This window comes from Pteropus medius, unplaced genomic scaffold (assembly GCF_902729225.1).
Source record: "Pteropus medius unplaced genomic scaffold, Ma_sr-lr_union100, whole genome shotgun sequence".
Taxonomy (NCBI): domain Eukaryota; kingdom Metazoa; phylum Chordata; class Mammalia; order Chiroptera; family Pteropodidae; genus Pteropus; species Pteropus medius.
Window position 1 is genome coordinate 7,425,143 of NW_024352785.1, and position 17,861 is coordinate 7,443,003.

Consider the following 17,861-nt stretch of genomic DNA (forward strand, 5'->3'; position numbering starts at 1 on the left):
ATATTTCAAGGTTCTCCGCCCTTCCCAGGTCTGGAGGTCTGGACACTTTGTTAAAAAAGAAAGTGAGCTATGATGGATGTTGAAACCATTCTGACTTCTCGTGAATAACTGATGTTGCTTCAAGGACTCATCAATTATTTATTTGATAGTATATTACAGATATAATTGAGACCATGTTTGTTATTTTAGACCAGAGTTTGTTGAAATTATTTCTTCCCCTGTTTGAAAGTTTGAAGGATCAAAATCTTTTAGCCCTCCTTGGGCTCTCCACGATTTCTCACAGATGCCTGATAGAGGTTCTGTGTGCTCAATTTCAAGTTACCTCAGTACTCAGGGATTTAATTTATTCAGCTGAGAGATTTCAAATCTCCAATGAAGCAGCTTGGAATTCTCTTGCAGTGGCTAAAATGAATGTAACATTAATATGATTAAAGTCACTCATTAGAAACCCAGGTTTTGGGTTCTGTGCTGTATGAGCTAGTCCATGCTCCACAGGAGCACCTGTCTGTCTCAAAGAACATCCTCCAACACTGTCTGCTCCCTCAAAAGAAAGACTCCTGCACCATAAAAGAGCTAAGTTACTGATATGGAAACAGATATTTCTAAAAATACCCTGGGAAATATATGGACATGAAACACATGCCACATATATTTAGTCATAAAAATAAAAAAAATCATATTTTTATCTAGCAACTATTTATTTGCAGATATGTGACTAAGCACTGCAATCAAGTCATACCTAACTTAAAAAAAAATTAAGACAGATTTAGCTGTCTAACTCACAAAAGAAATGTCTATTTATAATTCAATCCCACTTGCTATGTATATATTTCCTGGCAGGCTGGCTCCTGACTAAAGCACCAGCTTTATCTTCCTGATTGGCTTGGGACATATAGTTTTGGGGCACAGGGAATCTTACGACTCAGAGATGTTTCATTTTGTCTGGACTGGAATGCATTAGATGTTCTTTCAGGTTTACTTCAAGTAACATATTAAAACAGATCTTTCCAATTGCACTAGAGAAGATTTTAAAAAAGAAAGATAGAAAAGAAAACCTCATCTCTGAAAAACTAATATAAAACCAAGTTTAAAAAAACGTGAGGTAGTCGGGTAATTCTACTCAAATATAGATATTCGATTACTAATTTAATTCCAGTTAAAGTGTAACTGTATGTGTATCTATGAACTATACTGTTTTGTGCTTGGCTTGTACTGCCACCTGGTGGTTTCTTGCTTGTACTAATATCAGACAATTAAGGAATTTCTTGCATTAACATTCATTTAGCAATACTAAGTCAGTACTCTAGTAAGAGCTCTAAAATGGGGATGCAGAAGAGATTTTACATAGTCTTTGTTAACCAAGTAAAGATGAACTACATCTTATTCAAACACATTATTTATATATGAACACATTAAGCATAATGATTAGTAAATTCATAATGAAAAATCTATAAGAAAAAAATTTAAGCCCATTCATAACTCCAAAATAAGAACGAAATGGAAGAGATAAGATCTCTCTAAACATGGACCTGGCTAGCTTTTAGTTTAAAAAAATCAACATATAACTATCAGAAAAACAAATTGGAAATTTAGGGGTCAAATAACATTATCACAAATGAGTAGTGTTCCAAAAAATATTTTTCATAGAATTCCTTAAGATATTAATACTTCTTGGTTTTAGAAATCATGTTTTTCTTTTGTGAAATATCTCTTTTTGTCTTTCATTCTACTGGATTCTCAGTGTTCAGGTGGATTAACATGATTATTACTAAGGATTATATTTGTCATAATTATATTTATTATAAGAATTTGGCCAATTGAAAATGGAAATTCTCTTTAATTATTAAATGCAGAAAAGTTTTAAATTATGTCAAATCAAGATTATCAATCATTTTCTTATTCTTTTCAATTATTAATTTTTAAAATAAATTTTATTTATTATTTTGAAAGGTAATACTTTCTTATCGTCAAAAAGCAAGATAAATCTCTCTACTACCTCATCATTCATCGTAACCAATTTCTTGCCACTTTCCAGAAACAGCCAATGATTTTTAAGTTTAGTAAGCCCTTTCTACAATCAAACATGTATTTTGTTAGCCTATCATTTGATTTTTCTCATTTAATTCTTTAAACTACATAAGTTTCATTTTGCTTTATATCAAGTAAAACTCTTTTTTAATATGACAAGTTACTCTTGCCAGCAACATGTGTGGATTAAGCCCTCCCTTCCCTGCTGATTTGGGAGGTTTGCTTTAAGACATATTAAGATTTAAAATATAATAAGAACTATTCATGAGTTATATCTTCTATTGCTTTGATAGGTGAATGCCTGTGCCATTACCATGTTGATTTAATTATCTTATAAAGTTTCGAATCTCTTTTAATATTTAATATTAGACTACGGTAAATATTTAGTATTAAGGAAGGAGTTAGTCCTCCATCATTACTCTTCTTTTTCTAAGTCATTCTGGCTATTTTCATCACTTTCTTATTTCAAATGAACTTCAGAATAATTTTGTTAGGTTCCTAAAGAATCTGAACAAGTTACCTTAAGAAGGAGACTTTGTGAGAATTACTCTAAATTGTAAATTATTTAGGGAAAGAATTGTTACCTTTATATATACATTGTTAGTAGAAAAAGCTGGATTAGTGATAAGCCCTTCCAATGTTCTTAAGCTGTGTGGTTTTTCAAGTAATAAACAGATTAAGAAATTCAAAAGGTATTTTATGCTTGCAATATGGCAGGAGAGATATGCAAGAAAATCCCCTATTTCAGAATAATTAAAAATGTTGGATAAAATATTTTAAAATATCGTTCTAAATGCATGAATAAATTGATTGGAAAATAGGGGAAGTCCTCAGAGGCCATAAATAAAAGATAGCATGAATCCAAAGCAAGTTCTGGAGCTGGCATTTGCCTGGGACATCTATCTATATCCCTGGTGGCTTAGGACTTAGGCTTCAAAGGGCCATATGGGATTTAGGAGATGAGACATGAGGCCTGAGCAAGGTGGGAAGTAGAACTGATGACCCAGGTATAAAGCTGTGTTCCCTGAAAGGTAATATTCTCACAATAAGCGAATGGGGAGGAGAGTATCACCCTACAGAGAGAAACAGCAGAGATAATTAGCCTATACTTTTCTATGGAGAAGGATAAAATAGGAGGAAAAAAGTTTCCCTTGAATTTTATGAACACCAGACTCCCTCATATAGAAAAGGGCACATCCTACCCTACATGGAATAGGCAGGATGGACTCACAGTGCTCCCAGGTCAGTGGTGCCCCAAGGATCCAGCAATACCAAATGTAAATCCTTTTTAAAGGAATAGACCCAAATGGTTACAACTCAACTTCCAAAAACATACGTTCACAATATAAAAAAAGAAAATCACAAACCTATGAGAAAATAAAAAGTGACAGTAAATTGAAACAGACTATTCCAACTTCTGACTTATAGGCTATCAAATGAGGGTGCTCAATATATTTTAAGAAATAAGAGAGAGGACATAACAAAGGAACAAAAGATACCATAAATATCTTTTTGAAAGATCTCCAAAAAAGAACCAAAGAGAAATCCTAGAAAAATAATTTCTAATAACTGACATTAGAAACTCAATGTTATGATCTGGTTCAAGACGGCAACATAAGAGGCTCTTGACCTCACCTCCTCCCATGATACACTGAGTCTATAGCTACAAATAGAATAATTCCCTCTGAACAAAATCCAGAAACTATCTGAGTGACTCCTACACAATGGGCAAACGAGAAAAAACACACATCAAAACAGGTAAAAGAGGCTGAGAAACAAGCTCACCATAAACCCCACCCTGGGGCACAGCAGCACATATCCAGAGGGAGCTCATACCCGCCCCCTCCCCCGCCCGCTCCTCCCCCTCTCCCGCCCCGGTTCTCCCTGAAAAATGAAGGTTTAGACCCCACATCTGGTTTCTCAAGCTTTAAAACCTCCACCTGAGAGATGGGCACCCAAAACATCTAGTTGTGAAAGCCAGTGGGGCTTGCATCCATGAGCCCCACACAGGAACTAAGAGACAATTTAGAGACTCTCACAGACTCACTGTGGCTACACCCTAGGGCTCAGCACAGAATCACCAGTCTAAAACCTGATGAGTTTTTCTGTGAAAGACACTTATGTGCATATCTTAATAGGTACAAACTGAGTGGTAAGCTTCTAATTTAACACACACCAAGGGGCTGACTGCAATGCTCTCCAGAGACCAGGGAGGCCCATAGGTGCCATCTTCACGGTCTCCCTCTGCCTCACTTCAGGTCACTGGTATTTCCTGGAAAGGAGCTTATGTGTATGTCTTAGGCCCCAATTTTTTTGGCTGTCACCCAAAAGATATCCCATGATCACCTGGTTCTGGCGGCCAGTGTGGGTTATGTTCACTGATTTCACAAGTGATAGAAGTATCTTTTGCAATTCAGGGCAAGCCCCTTTCAAGCATAGCCAAGTTTATGTCAATAAAGTGACTCTTCGTGGGACCTCCTTGGTAGCTTCAGGATGGGGCTACTTGTCAGGGGAAATAGCACGTGAGTAGAGAGTTGGAACTTTCAGCCCTACCCACCCTACCACCATCTCTGGGAAGGGAAGAGAAGCTAAAGGTTTTGTTCAATCACCGATAGCCAATGATTTAATCAACTGTGGCTGCATAAGGGAACCTCCATAAAAACTTGAAAACACTGAGGTTCAGGGGCCTTCTGGGTAGATTAACACATCTACATACTAGCAGGATACCCCACGCCCACCCCACAGCTTGCCCTATACATCTCTTCCATTTGGCTGTTCCTGAGTTGTATTTTCTATGATAAACTGGTAGTAGCAAGTAAAATGTTTTCCTGAGTTCTGTGAATCATTCTAGTGAATTATCAAACCTGAGGTTGGGAAGAGGGTCATGGGAACCCCCAAATTTGTAGTCAGCTAGGCAGAAGTATGGGTAGGTTGGGCACCCCACTGTCGCTGGCAAATGAAATGGGGGCAGTCTTGTGGGACTGAGCCTTTAACTTGTGGAGTCTGATGGTAACTCCAGGAATTAGTGTCAGAATTGAACTGAATTGCTGGGCACCTAGTTCATGTCAGAGAAAAAAATCTAACAATAATGAACAACTTTCTGCCAATAAATTTAAAAACATGGCAGAAATGGACACATTCCTAGGAAAGATGACTTACCAAAACTGACTAAAGAAGAAAAAGCCTGAATGGCCCTACAACCACGAAAGACATTGAATCCGTAGTTTAAAATCTTCCCACAAAGAAAATACTAGATCCAGATAGTTTCAAAAGTGAGGTTTATTTTAAAAGCAAAAAAATATATATATATATATTGACAGTATATTAAATTTTTCAGAGAAAAGAAATAGAGGAAAAGTTGTCTAATTTTGCAAAGCCAGTAGAGGCATATTCCACAGAGCATTTTCCCGATTAATGTTTTCTCAGTAAATTACCTCTTGTATTTAACATCCAACATCATACAACATATACATCTCTCTCACAACAACATTTCAATTGATATTTATATAGGAAAATTATGTTTCATTCCCCAAAACTCGCTACAACTTATTTACCAATAACAACAAGCAGGAAAGAAAAAAATTTAAAAAAAAAACAAAAACAACAACACGTGTGGAGAATGTCTTGAGAATTACATTACAAATACAATTAGTAAACCATCCCCGTCAAATGTGAGCAAATCAACAAGTGTACTGAATGCCAGTGAAGGAGATGGTCCACACAAATGCCACTGGCGATAAAAGAAGAATTAGAATATCATCTCCACAGTGCCTTTCGTATTTCATACTGCCCTTTTTTTCCTCTAGTTTTGTGGAATGAAAACCAAAAACATGAAGAAAGTGTTAAAGAACTTAGCGGAGAAGGAAGCAAAGCAAGCGGAAAAGAAATAACGATGAAAGAGAATATGTTACCACTGACAACGCAACTCTTTGTTAACAGCTATATTGTTTGGCATCGGGAAACAAAGTTTTGAACATTTACAGCCTAAAATTATAGTTTCATATTTAATAGAGGTTCGTTGACTATATTTTAGTTAATTTTATAAATCAGTTTGGGTTAACAAGTAACTCATTGAAAATAGGCTTCCAGATAATGTTTTTGCTCAGAGCATCTGATTTTCAGAAACAAATTACTAGTATTAAGTAGATACCTGCATAATTTTAACATTAAAACTATCAAAGATGATATGAGAACGATAACCACAGTCCCAACAAAATCTATTTTTAAATGACAAGTTTGGTTTTCTCCAGAAATGTAAGATTGGTTCAACATTAGAATTGTTTTCATGCAATAGCCTCATTAATAGTTAAAAGAAAAACCTTTATGCTAATTTTAGAGGCAGAAAACACATTTAATAAAAGTCAACATTCATTTGATATTAAACACAACTTAGCAAACTAGAAATATAAATAGAAAGAAACTTCTCTAACCCCATAAACAACAGGAAAGACATAAGAATACCATTCACATTCAAACACATGCTGAAACTTTAAGAGCATTCCTTTAAAAATCACGAACAAGACACACATGTCTACCATTATCACTCTATTCAACATTTCTAGAAGTCCTAGCCTGGGCATTCTCACACACAGAGACATGTAAGAAGTATAAGAATTGGAAAAGAAGAAATAAAGCTTCTACAGATGATGTGATTGTTTAAGGAAAAAAAAAACCTCAAATCTACAAATTATTTTAAATTATAAAAAGTATTCAAATTATTTAATATCAGTTGGACATAAATTGAGTCCCCAGCACCCACTAAAAACAAAAGTCAACCCTATATGAATTAAGTACTTAAAATGAAATGTGCATAGTTTATCTGCAAAATCTTACATATGATCCTGATGAGAGTGGGGCAAGCAGTGGGGTAAGTAAACAGCTCACTTCTCACTCTCCATCCCTTAAAAGGTTGTTTGTTTTCTTTTGCTGCCATAACAAATTAACATAAATTTAATGGCTTAAAACAACACAAGTTTATTATCACAGCTCTATAGATCAGAAGTCTGCCGTGAGTCTCGCTGGGCAAAAATCAAGGCATCGAAAGATCTGTGTTTTCTGGAGACTAGGGGACAATGTGCTTCTATGCTCATTCAAGTTGTTGGAAAGATCCAGTTACATGCACTTGTAGAAATGAAATCCCTGTTTCCTTGCTGGCTGTCAGCGGAGGGCCATTCCCAGCTTCAAGAGGAGGCTGTTGGCATTCTTCGGCTTCAAAGATCTTCTTCCTCCATCTTCAAAGCTAGCAAGGAAGGCTGGGTCCCTTTCCTGCCTTCTGCTACATCTCTAAGTCTTCTGCCTTCTTTTCAATTTTTATCTCAAGTCTTAGTCCCTAACATTAATCACATCTGCAATGTGCCTTTTATTAAGGCATATTGAATGAAGCACATTCACAGGTTCTGAGGATTAAGATGTGGGCATCTTTGGGGGACCATTAACCTACCTATCACTGGGAAACCGAGGTTGTTCCATGTTTGCACTAATACCCTATGTAGCTTGTACATAATGCTGCAGCCCCAAAAGGCAAGAGTGGAGGGGAGACTAGGCAGAAAAATCCCCTTTTTTCTCATGTCCTTTCTGCTTGCCTTTGCTTATTCATTGGGTTTTTCTTATCAGGATGTCGAGGTTAAAGCAGAAAGGAAGATGAAGAATTGTGAACTGATTTCCTGACACCAGCACTAATCCAATATTTGGAGCAAATGTCTCCCCTCTACCTATTCCTGAATGACCCAGAATTTAGGGAAGGTATATAAAGGGTAGAACAGAAAAAAGTAAAGTAGGAGCAAAAATGTCAAGCCATTCAAAGAAAACAGCAGCGTATTTCCCCCTTCCTGAAGAACTCGATCCAAGAAGCTTCCATACCTGGGCAGCAGTAAATGAGAGGAAGAGCCTAGCTCATGAGAGTCATTTATCGGCTATTATTATGTACTACACAGTGCTAGATGATTCCACAAACCTTCCTTAATTTTTTAAACTAACCTATGTGGTTCATGGGTATAGTTATTATGCCATAAATGAGGAACCTTGGGCTCAGAGAGGTGGTCATTTACCTAAGGGAACAATTATCAGAGATGGATTTAAACCTAGATCTGCTGGCTGCTCCAGCCTAAGGAAATTCTCTCTCCCTGACTTTTCTTAGCAAGAAGACAAGGTTAATGGTTATTATAATCACCACACTGTACCCCACACTGAAGTGTCTTTAAATGACACTCCTGGGGGTGTTGTCCTCCTTTCTCAAACTTTCCCCCCAGATGTTAAACTGACTTACTAACGAAGGTCTTGGAGTTATTTACCTTCTTGTGATCACTGTCTCTATTGTCCCCAAGTTGATGTTATTATTCAGGCTAGCCTTTGTGTACTGACCACTGGAAATGAGCTTGAATTGTCTTTTTTTCTTTCCTTCCTTTCCTTTTTCTCAGCAGTGAGTTTCAGTGAAATGTGCTGGGATGTGGTCTCTGGATGAGTGTCCGCCTGGACTTACAGGAGCAAGGACACCTAGTTGTTACTATACAGCCTTTCTCACTGCAGTTTCTATCCCTTCAATGAGTTATCAGCAAAAAGCCAGTAACAACCTTTGCTTTCTTTCTGTGGTAATAATTAATCAATTTTAAATTGCAGCATAAAATCCCAACTCCTTACCACAAGTACAAAGCTCTATATGCTCTGCTCCTAGCTGTCTCTTCCACTTCATCTTAGGCCACTCCGCACTCTGGCTGCTCTAGCTACAATGGCCAAGGCCTGCTTCTGAGCACTTGAAATGTGACTAGTCCGAATGAAATGTGCTGGAATTATAAAATATACACCAAACTTTTAAGACTTAGTAGGAATAAAAGCATGCAAAATATAGCATTAATAATTTTATATTGTTTATATATTTAGCATATATTGAGTTACTATTAATGTTTCTTTTTACTCTTATATGTGCTAGAAAAATTTAAATTACATTCTTGGTTCGCACTGTATTTTTACAGGACAGCACTGCTCTGTCACATTACCCTCTTTGTTTCATTCTTGGCATTTACACTATCTGGAATCAGTGTCCATGTGTTACCTGTTTGGTGTCTTTCTTGCCCAACTAGAAAGGGAGACAGGAACCCTGTCTCATTCACACCTGATCCCAGGTATTTAGGAGAGCGCCTGAAGCATAATAAGTACTCAATAAATATTTTTTGAATGAATGACCTTACTCTTCCTCAGCGGGAGGTGGTGCTCTGTCTGTCCTTCCCCAGAACCCGAGGTCTCAAGTCCTTTAGGCTACACGTGCAGCTCAGCGCTGACCACATGCTGCTGGCACTGGAAGGATGGATGGGGATCCACGCTGGATAAAACCTCCGCGGAAAGGACTGGGCGCACAAAGGAAAGGGAGCGCAGGGGGCGAACCCTCGCTGCTCAGTCCTCTTCCGCTTGGAGACCCGCCCCACGGCTAATCCCTGGGCACTTCGCCCTCCCGCCACACGGCGGCGTCTCGCGTCGCGCGGCGGCCGATGGTACAGCCCGTCCTCCCCGCGCTCTGCGGACAGTGGGTCCTTCCGGTGGTAGAAAAGCATTGTGGGAGGGGTTTGCGGCCCTTCTTGCCTCTGCGCTGGGTTCGTGATGTTCTGCTTTTGGGGATCCGAGATGGCGGGTGGCTTAGGTTGCCAGAGAGGATCTCACGGCCGCCCTGAGCCTGGTGACGTGCCGGCGGAGGCCGGGCCGGGCCCGAGGTCCGGCGCCCTGGATGCGTGGAGGGCAGCGGCCTGGCCTGACTGCGGCCACGTTGTCGGGAACCTCGGGAGGTTCTGCTTTCCCGTGCTAAGAATTGGGGGGATTTGTTTTAATGCCTTTGAATTTATTGGTCATCGACCGTGTGCCAGGAAATTGACATGAGTGAGGATTTCTTTGGTGGGAAAGATAAAGTCCTGGCCGGGTAACTGCACGTGTGCCTACCCTATCACAGTGTGAAAGCAGCGTAGAAGTAAAATGCCCTTTATGGTGCAGACCTTGGCGGAAATCGAAAAAGTATCACCAAACTTGCAGGTGAGTTTTAACGTTAGTGCGAAAAGGACCGGTTGCGTTGAATTTCTAAGATTTTAACCACTTAAAAGTATCAATTTCCATTACCTGTCGCGCTTTCAGTTGTAAAAAAAAAAATCAAGAGCTGGGATTAGTTAATTTCCCTTCCAGCTCTAACAACAGGTCATCCCAACCAGTTGATTTAGGGTCAGCAACTTTGTGCCACAGATAGAGCAGTCCTTAGTGAATTTTCAAATAGCCTTTGTGTTGCCCATTCACTTTTGGAAACTAGTGAATGTGGTGTCAAAAAAGGCGTAAACTAAACACTTTGCAGCCTTTTCCTGCCCTTGAGTTTGATTTCTTTGGTGTGGGAACTGCGCAAGTAACAGTTTATGCTTTCACGTGTAATCTTGAGTCTGCCAAGATTGTGTAGTTTCTCTTAACTGGTCTTAACTAATTTTTGTTCAGGAGAAAGGCGGATGGATGCTTGAAGCATAGACTGCTGACAGCTGAATACCTGGGAGCACAAAGGTGACCTAAGGTAGGGTAATATTGCTGAAGTTCTGTCTAAAAGCTGTTATTTGTAATGGGAATTTAGTCACTGTTCTAGAGTGCCTTCACTTGTGGGTATTTAAATTAGGTATTAATGGTTCATTAATATTAGTGAAGTTAATAGCAAACAGGATAGCCTGTTTCCAGCTTATTTTTGACATCTTAAGATGTTTTCTATGTAGCAGCTAAATTTAAAAACCACTTGTCAAATTTCAAGAGGCATGTTTTATGTTGATACTTAAATCTGATTCCAGAAATGGAGAATTTAGAGCAATGCAGAAGTGCGTATCGAGTTTATTACCAGGTTCTTAAGGTATGATGCATGTATTTGCTTCTCAATTTTTATTTATTTTTTTTTTAGGATGTCCTTGGTGAAGAATTTTTGAAAACTTGATCTTCACAGGAGTTGCTTAGATCATTTAAAATTTTCAGGAGTCTGAGGAGTACTTAACCTGCCTTCAAACAGTCCATAAAGATACATTTAAAACTGGGTTTATTAATAAATACTTAAATGTGCTTGGAGGTCTGTGTATTAAGTGACTGCCAAAATAGCATTCTTTCACTGAAAGATCAAAGGAAGAATTTCTCCCTTCTCCCCCAGCAACTTCAAAAATCTCAGCATTTAAGATGAACATTCAGTGCTATCAGTCACTGAAAGGCTAATGTAATGCGAGGCCCACAGAAAAATGTGTGCTTTCTTCCAGTGCCTTGTAATGAACTGGACTAGTTGGTTTCTAGATCACAGATGTGCTAATTTTACATGTCACTGCATTTTTTTTTTTTTTTAAATCATGAACTTCATATCTCCTGCCTTCTTTTACTTTGCAGAAAAGAACAAATAATGTGTTCAGGCATTCAAAAAATTTATTGAAAGCACTGTACTAGTAGATGGGAACACAATGGTGAACAAAATAGTTCCTCTCTCTGGATGCTTACAGGTGAATGAAGAAATGTGGAACTTGCTTTGTGAGACAAGTCTCATGAAAGATAGGATTTGACCAAGTCAGAAACCTTAGCAGAGTCGAGACTAAGGGTAGTTATCATTTTGGAAGGCAAAGTTGGGTGAATGACATGTGCAGAGGCTTTGATCTGGAAAAAGGATATGACTTAAGTCCAGATTTGTGAGTTGTGATTGCTTTCCCTCTTTAATGCCCTGATTAAGACAAACACATTTAATGAGGCATGTTAGGTGGCCATTATGAGAGATGAGAGTCTTAGAAATTGAGGCAGAACAGTAAGATGCCAGACTACTTAAGGCTACATTCAAAGCAAGGGGAAATCTGTGATCACAATTGCAAAAAAAAGAAAGACATAAGTGGGCCCCTTGAAGGCTACTACAGTTGTTTAGGCAAGAAATGACCACCTTGGGCCAATGTGGTAAAATTGGTAAAGGGATAATAAAGCTACAGAAGGCAAAGCTAACAGGACTTCGCAACAGGGGAGATGTCCATAATGATTGCTGTGTGTGTAGACTTGCACATTTATAAGGATAATAGACCTAAATCCAGCTGGGGGGTGGGGGCAGCATTTTAAATGTCTCCTGGCTGAACACTGGTCTGTAGTCCAAACTAGAAATAAACCTTAAGATCATGGGCATAAAAGAACCACCTGGGGTAGAGGAAAAGGGCCTAAGTCTGAGGTTTGAGAAATTCCAGTAACTAGTGAGGTAGAGTAGGATGAACTACAAAGGAAGGTCAGAAAGGTAGAAAAATGGGAAGCAGGACATTGCCAGTGTTTCAAAGCAGCCCAAAAGCCTCGGGGTTTGGTGATAAGATTGTAGTGAGGCTGCTTGAGTGGAAAATTCATATTAAGAGACAGGACGGTGGCTACAGGTAATTAACTTGGAATGAGAAAAATGGTAATTGGGGATATGTGGTTGTAAGTCATTTGCAGAGAAAAAAGGTCTGAAAATAGCCTTTGGGGGAAGAGTTAGACAGCCAGGCAGGATGGAGAGACCATTTGAAGTTGAGGGTGGTATGAATTTATAAGCTGAGGTCAACTTAAATTCACACGTAGCCGCTTTTTTTTTTTCCTGAAAACACAAGGACTCTAGAAATTAAAAGCAACACTTTCAAACAAAAAGCTTTTTACATTTGTTAATAACCAGTGGAACTTAATGCCACAGGATACAGTATTACAAAGGACTTATATATTAATATCTGCAGTTTGAAAGTAATGTGAACTCAGTCTTCATGCATCTGCATAGGCTGAGATCCACCTAGAGCTGAGAAGGACCTTTTCATCCCACTTGTACTATTGCACAGCTAGCCAGCTGCAGTCCAGGGTTCCAGAACTTTGATCAGACACATCTGGTTTGGTTCTAGATACCAGATCCTCAGTTTCCAGGAAGGAAACTTCCTGGAAAGCATCAAGTGAAGGTGGTGACTGTCCTTAGAGTTAACCAAACAAAAAGGCTCTTCAGCACAAATATGCTGTAGTTAAACCTTTAAAAGAAGCAACAGACTTGATTATTCTGAAGAAACACTTGCAGGTCCAAGATACTTGAATAATAATTCACAGTTTCAAAGGTGGCACACACTCCCTTCCCACCCCCATTCCAAGCCTTTCACTGGGATCAAGTCTCTATCTTGAGGCGTGAAGCTTGAATAGTTTTTATAGTTTTTGCTGTATGTTTTCCAGCCAGATTGCTTGTAGATGTCTGAGATTTTTCTTCAATCAGGCTATCTTTAGACCCATTTCTTCTCTAGGAAAAAAACATTCAAAAAGTTAGATTTGGAAAAGTAGAGCCGAGTCAATTTTATTACATCAGAAATTAAGATTTTCTTCTATTTAAGACGTCAAGTTACAGGAAGATTATTTAAATCTTAAAAGTTCATTCCAACACTTAACATGCATAAAAAGTTTATGAAAATTAGGCATAAGTCTTGTCCATTCCCTCAATTCAGTGTCATTTTCTTTGCAGTCCTTCCTAAGGCTCTCAGGCCTCCCACTTTAACAACAATGGGCAGAGAGATGAAAAGAATAGGATTGTGGGTAATTTATGATCTTTCCTGACTATATTTTCAATAGTCACTGAATGAAACCCGCATAACAATGTTCTGGGGGCCCTCATCACTTGGGGCTAGAGCCCCATCATGGAGAAATGGGAGCTGAGCTACCACAGCCTGGGCACCACACCAAGGACTCCTGGAGTTGGGTCATATCTCCCAATGCCCCAGGAGAAGGCCCTGAGAATGACACTAATGGTGCCTTACACAGCTCTTTTGCTTAACCTTCCTGCTCTATCTCCTAGAGATGGTCTAACCTGTCAGATCAGGCTGATGGGTATATTTACTTCCCCAAAAATATATCCCTACACAAATTGAGCTACACTGTCCAGAATTCTATATTTTGAGATTTGGGCTAAAAATTAGTCACCTTTTAAGAAGTTAACTCTCACCTGTTGCTATGACTAGTTTAATTTGTTTTAGTGACATTCAAAGGAGCACTGATGGAACAACAATTCTGCTGAGCACAGGGAGTATGAATCGAGATTACTTTGAAACATGAGACATGTTTGGGATAGAATATTTCTAGACAACCAGAGAGGTAGGAGGACATTGGTGTAAGAATCGGGGCAGGGGAATAGAGAGCTATATATCAGAAGAATCAACAGTAAGGAGCTAGGAAGTTACACCTTATAAATTTGTCTAGGACTGAATCTGTCCCCTCTGCCTCTAAACCTTAAGGAAATAAATAAAGTCCCTAATCCACCCCTCTAACCAGTCTCCTGCATGAAAAGCTAAGGTGAGGTATATACAAGCCAGGCCACTGCCAGAACTCTGGCATGGTGGTGGAACTCAGGAAATGCAACTTTTCTGCTTCCACATGTCACTCTGGTCCCTTCAAATGGTACCTGGACCAATGGTTTCTTTTTTGCACTTAAAATGCGAAATCCAAACTCTTCCCGTGGCATTTAAGGCATCTAAGTTATCTGTCCTTACTCACTAAGCTCAGATGACACTGGTCTTTCAGCTTCCCAAACACCCAGGTCCTTTTCTAGCCTCAGCAATTTTTCCCATGCTTTTTTCCTCTGCTTCTATCAGCTTTCCACCCACTCACATGGCTGGCTCCTCATCTGCAAAGTTTCAGCTTTACATGTCACTTTCTGACAGAGCCTTCTCTGACCACTCTATCTACGAAAGAAAGGTCACCTGTTGATTTTCTAACTCGGGTTTGTTTCTCTGTAATGCTTACGTAATTTTTTTGTATTGTTTTGCTTGTTTACTTTCATGTGTTATATTCCTAGGGCTGGAATCAGTAAACATTTTTCTATAAAGGGCCAGATTGTGGACTATCTCCTGTCTCTCACATAGTCTTTTTTTTTAACCCTTTAAAAATGTAAAAACCATTATTAGCTCCTGAGTGACACAGAAGCAAGCAGCAGACTAGACTTAGCCCATAGGCTGTAGTCTGCTGACTGCCCAGACCAGTGCCTGTCACTCCTTAGATGTGCTCATTAACTGTTGAGTTCAAGATCAAAGGTGTCTCAGGGACAACCTTAGACTCGGTAACACTGATCAGAAGATGAATGTGACTTGTATACAGCAAAGTAAGAACTATTCTTTCAATATTTAATGTGAATAATTTAAGTTTTTTGAGATTTCTAAATGATGGTGATTAGTTAGGGAGTAATTGGAAAAAAAAATAAAGTAAAATTCCTATTTATATTAAAACCACCTTAAATTTAAGACCAAAAGTAAAAGTTCTGAAAGATAACTGCTTATTAGTCCTCACAATAGCCCTAGAATGTAGGTTATTATCTACATTGCATAGAAATCAAGGCTTAGAAGTTAAAACACTTTGCTCAAAGTCACACAAGTAATAGGTGCAGACTAGGAGACACATATGTAAGTCGGTCTCAATGCAAAGCCCTAACTACTAATGGGAATATACTTTTTAAAAAGTGCTATTGACTTGAAGCAAATTGGACAACCTATTAGCTCTCCCAGATTTATCTAATCAAACATGCAGATTGTATTGGAAGCTGAGGTTAACCACCCCGATCTCCCTGAGTGAGGCATTCATTCCCCCACCTGCTGAGAGTGATGGCTGCTATACAACTCAGAACTGAGCCCCTGCCCAAGAACTACCCTCAGCTGAAGATAACCACTTTGTCCGAGATCATGCCCCATCCCAGGGGCACCCTTTATTCAGTGACTGCTACATAATGAGAGTGAGTATGTAGAGGCCCAAACCCCTTGATGCCAGGTAGGATGAATCAGAAGGGCCATCTCAGTTCCAAAGGGCCATCTCAGTTCCAAAGCTCCCCATGGAATCAGTGGATGCCTTTATTGAAACTATCCTACACAGCTCAACTCTTGCCTCTGCCCAAGCCTCTTTCACTCCCCAACAAGTGTTGATCCTGAGAGCACTTAATAAACTTCCTCCATGCAAATCTCCATCTCAGAATCAGTTCCTAGGGAATCTAACCTAAAATAGCAGTTTTTCTTCTGTCCTTGCTCAAGTCATTAGCCAAAATGAATCAGGACAAAGGGCAGCACATAATGGATTTTTAGGCTGTCAGGATTCTTAAGCTGTCCATGAATGCCTAGAATTTATTTATATGTGATTATAGGCATTTTTATGGGAGAGAGACGGTAGTTATAACTGGCTTTTCAAAGCGATCCATGATCCGAATAAGACTGAAAACCACCGCACTCAAACAATAGACTGACACTGATCCATTATAAACATCTACTTTGTTTTTAGAGCAGTTGTTTAACCAGATATACATACATCCAAAGACTTATACAGCCTACATTTTTTTTCTATCTTATTAAAAAAATATATGCCTCAAGTGGTGGTATCAAACACCTTGCTGAAATATTTTGCTACAGCGCACCCCTGATATATATCTGTCTAATTTGGCTGAGTGTTAAATTGATTTTGTTAAGGCAACTAGATGCCCTGCTAAGTCCTTGAATTCCCTTTAAACTACATTTTAAAACATTTTCAGAACAAAAGTAATTCTCTTTGATGAAGCAGACAGAAATAAGACAGGACTTGAGTAATTCTCCTGTCTGCCCCTCGTGAGTCTACCACTTTCTCCTTGTTTCTCTGGCTCAAAAAGTATCTACCAGCATTTTTTAAAAAAAAATTAGTGAAGCCACTGTTTCTCTATTCTGGCTCCAAACAATCTATGGTCTTTCTTACCTTTGGCTTTGCCCCAAACCTCAGATCATTTTAGACCTTGCACTATCTCTAGCTCTCGCTCTTAACATAAACTCTTCCCGGGTTGTGCCTCATGTACCCACCTCCTCCTTCCTTCTTCTTCCATGTTTTGTACACACTCTTTTAAAATACAGAATCTCAGATTAAAGTTAAAGATTCATTTCCCTACCTCACAAAAGAATTTTCAGAAAAGTGTTTCTCAAAACTGTCATCAGTAAAACACCTTCTTAAAACTTTATTATAACCAACCTGATGAACTGTGGAGCCACCAGAACCCTGAGCATCTGAAGACCGGGTCACGGGAAGTGGAGGTACAAGATCTGTTTTTGAACTGCAGAGTGAATTTCAGAATTAATTTCTGAGAATCACAATTTGAGCTGGAAGATGGTTACAGCGTAGAAAGCATGTTTTATACATCACTGTATTCCTTATAGTGCTCACCACATTGATTTACAGAGAGAGAAATTTAATGATGTTTTTCAATTAAGTTAGATGGGTTAAGTAATTTGCCCAAAGTCGGGGTAAATAAAGAGAAGAACCAAGAATAAAACATAGGTATGGATCCCATTTGCTTTTCTTACTGTGATATGTTGTATAAATGGCTTTTTGATTTGTTTCTAAAGAAACATTTATTGGCCATTTATGCTTTTCTATAAATCTATGGAACTACAGACAGCCATTACCAACATTTTACAAACAAAACAAAAACAAAGAAAACCTGGCCTATACCTCTGTCCCCTGGGCTAGCCTATCTCCCAATTTACTGTTTATCAAAAACTTGAGCCTTAATTCAGAGTTTAATGGTTAACATTCCTACCCAGCAATACAAAGTAAATGAATTTCTATGATTGTAGTACTTTTACAAATGAATGTATAATTATTTCATTAACATATTCATTTAAAATATAGCACCTATAGTGTCAAGTGAGATACGGTCACTTTTCCTCATGAGTAAAAATAACACAAAGATACAAGCTATGGTAATATAATAATTGCTGTAGTAAAAGAAAAGACAAAATGCCATCAGATAGAAAAGAAAAACTTTTATGCCAACTTCTCTCAAATATAGCTACATCATTCACAACAGAATAGCTCATGCATTTTTTTCTTTCTTCTAA

General features: G+C 38.6%; 2 protein-coding genes, 1 long non-coding RNA gene and 1 other non-coding gene across 7 annotated transcripts in view; 2 read left to right on the plus strand and 2 right to left on the minus strand.

Annotated features, from left to right (window-relative positions):
* Positions 1–9,424, minus strand: part of NREP (neuronal regeneration related protein) — a 300,569-nt gene extending 291,145 nt beyond the window's left edge. Inside the window, exon 1 of one of the 3 annotated variants that reach the window (XM_039848439.1) lies at positions 9,213–9,400. The gene's annotated coding sequence lies outside the window, so the exon portion shown is untranslated. Of the gene's footprint in view, positions 1–9,212 lie in introns of all 3 variants that reach the window. The other 2 variants (XM_039848431.1, XM_039848433.1) reach the window with 2 other exon arrangements.
* A 152-nt stretch (positions 9,425–9,576) lies between these two features.
* On the plus strand, positions 9,577–11,091 carry LOC120590818 (uncharacterized). Its single transcript, XR_005649778.1, has 3 exons — positions 9,577–10,041; positions 10,486–10,558; positions 10,931–11,091. It is a non-coding gene; the product is annotated as an uncharacterized LOC120590818 (long non-coding RNA).
* On the plus strand, positions 10,275–10,408 carry LOC120591057 (small nucleolar RNA SNORA13). The gene has a single exon (XR_005649824.1). It is a non-coding gene; the product is annotated as a small nucleolar RNA SNORA13 (small nucleolar RNA).
* A 1,981-nt stretch (positions 11,092–13,072) lies between the features above and the next one.
* EPB41L4A (erythrocyte membrane protein band 4.1 like 4A) overlaps positions 13,073–17,861 on the minus strand; it is a 208,536-nt gene continuing 203,747 nt past the window's right edge. For both annotated transcript variants that reach the window (XM_039848457.1, XM_039848458.1), the window contains 2 exons: positions 16,993–17,074; positions 13,073–13,273 (listed from right to left, as the gene is read on the minus strand). In XM_039848457.1, the coding sequence (XP_039704391.1) occupies positions 13,145–13,273; positions 16,993–17,074 (211 nt within the window). In that variant the 3' untranslated portion in view covers positions 13,073–13,144. The remainder of the gene's footprint in view (positions 13,274–16,992; positions 17,075–17,861) is intronic.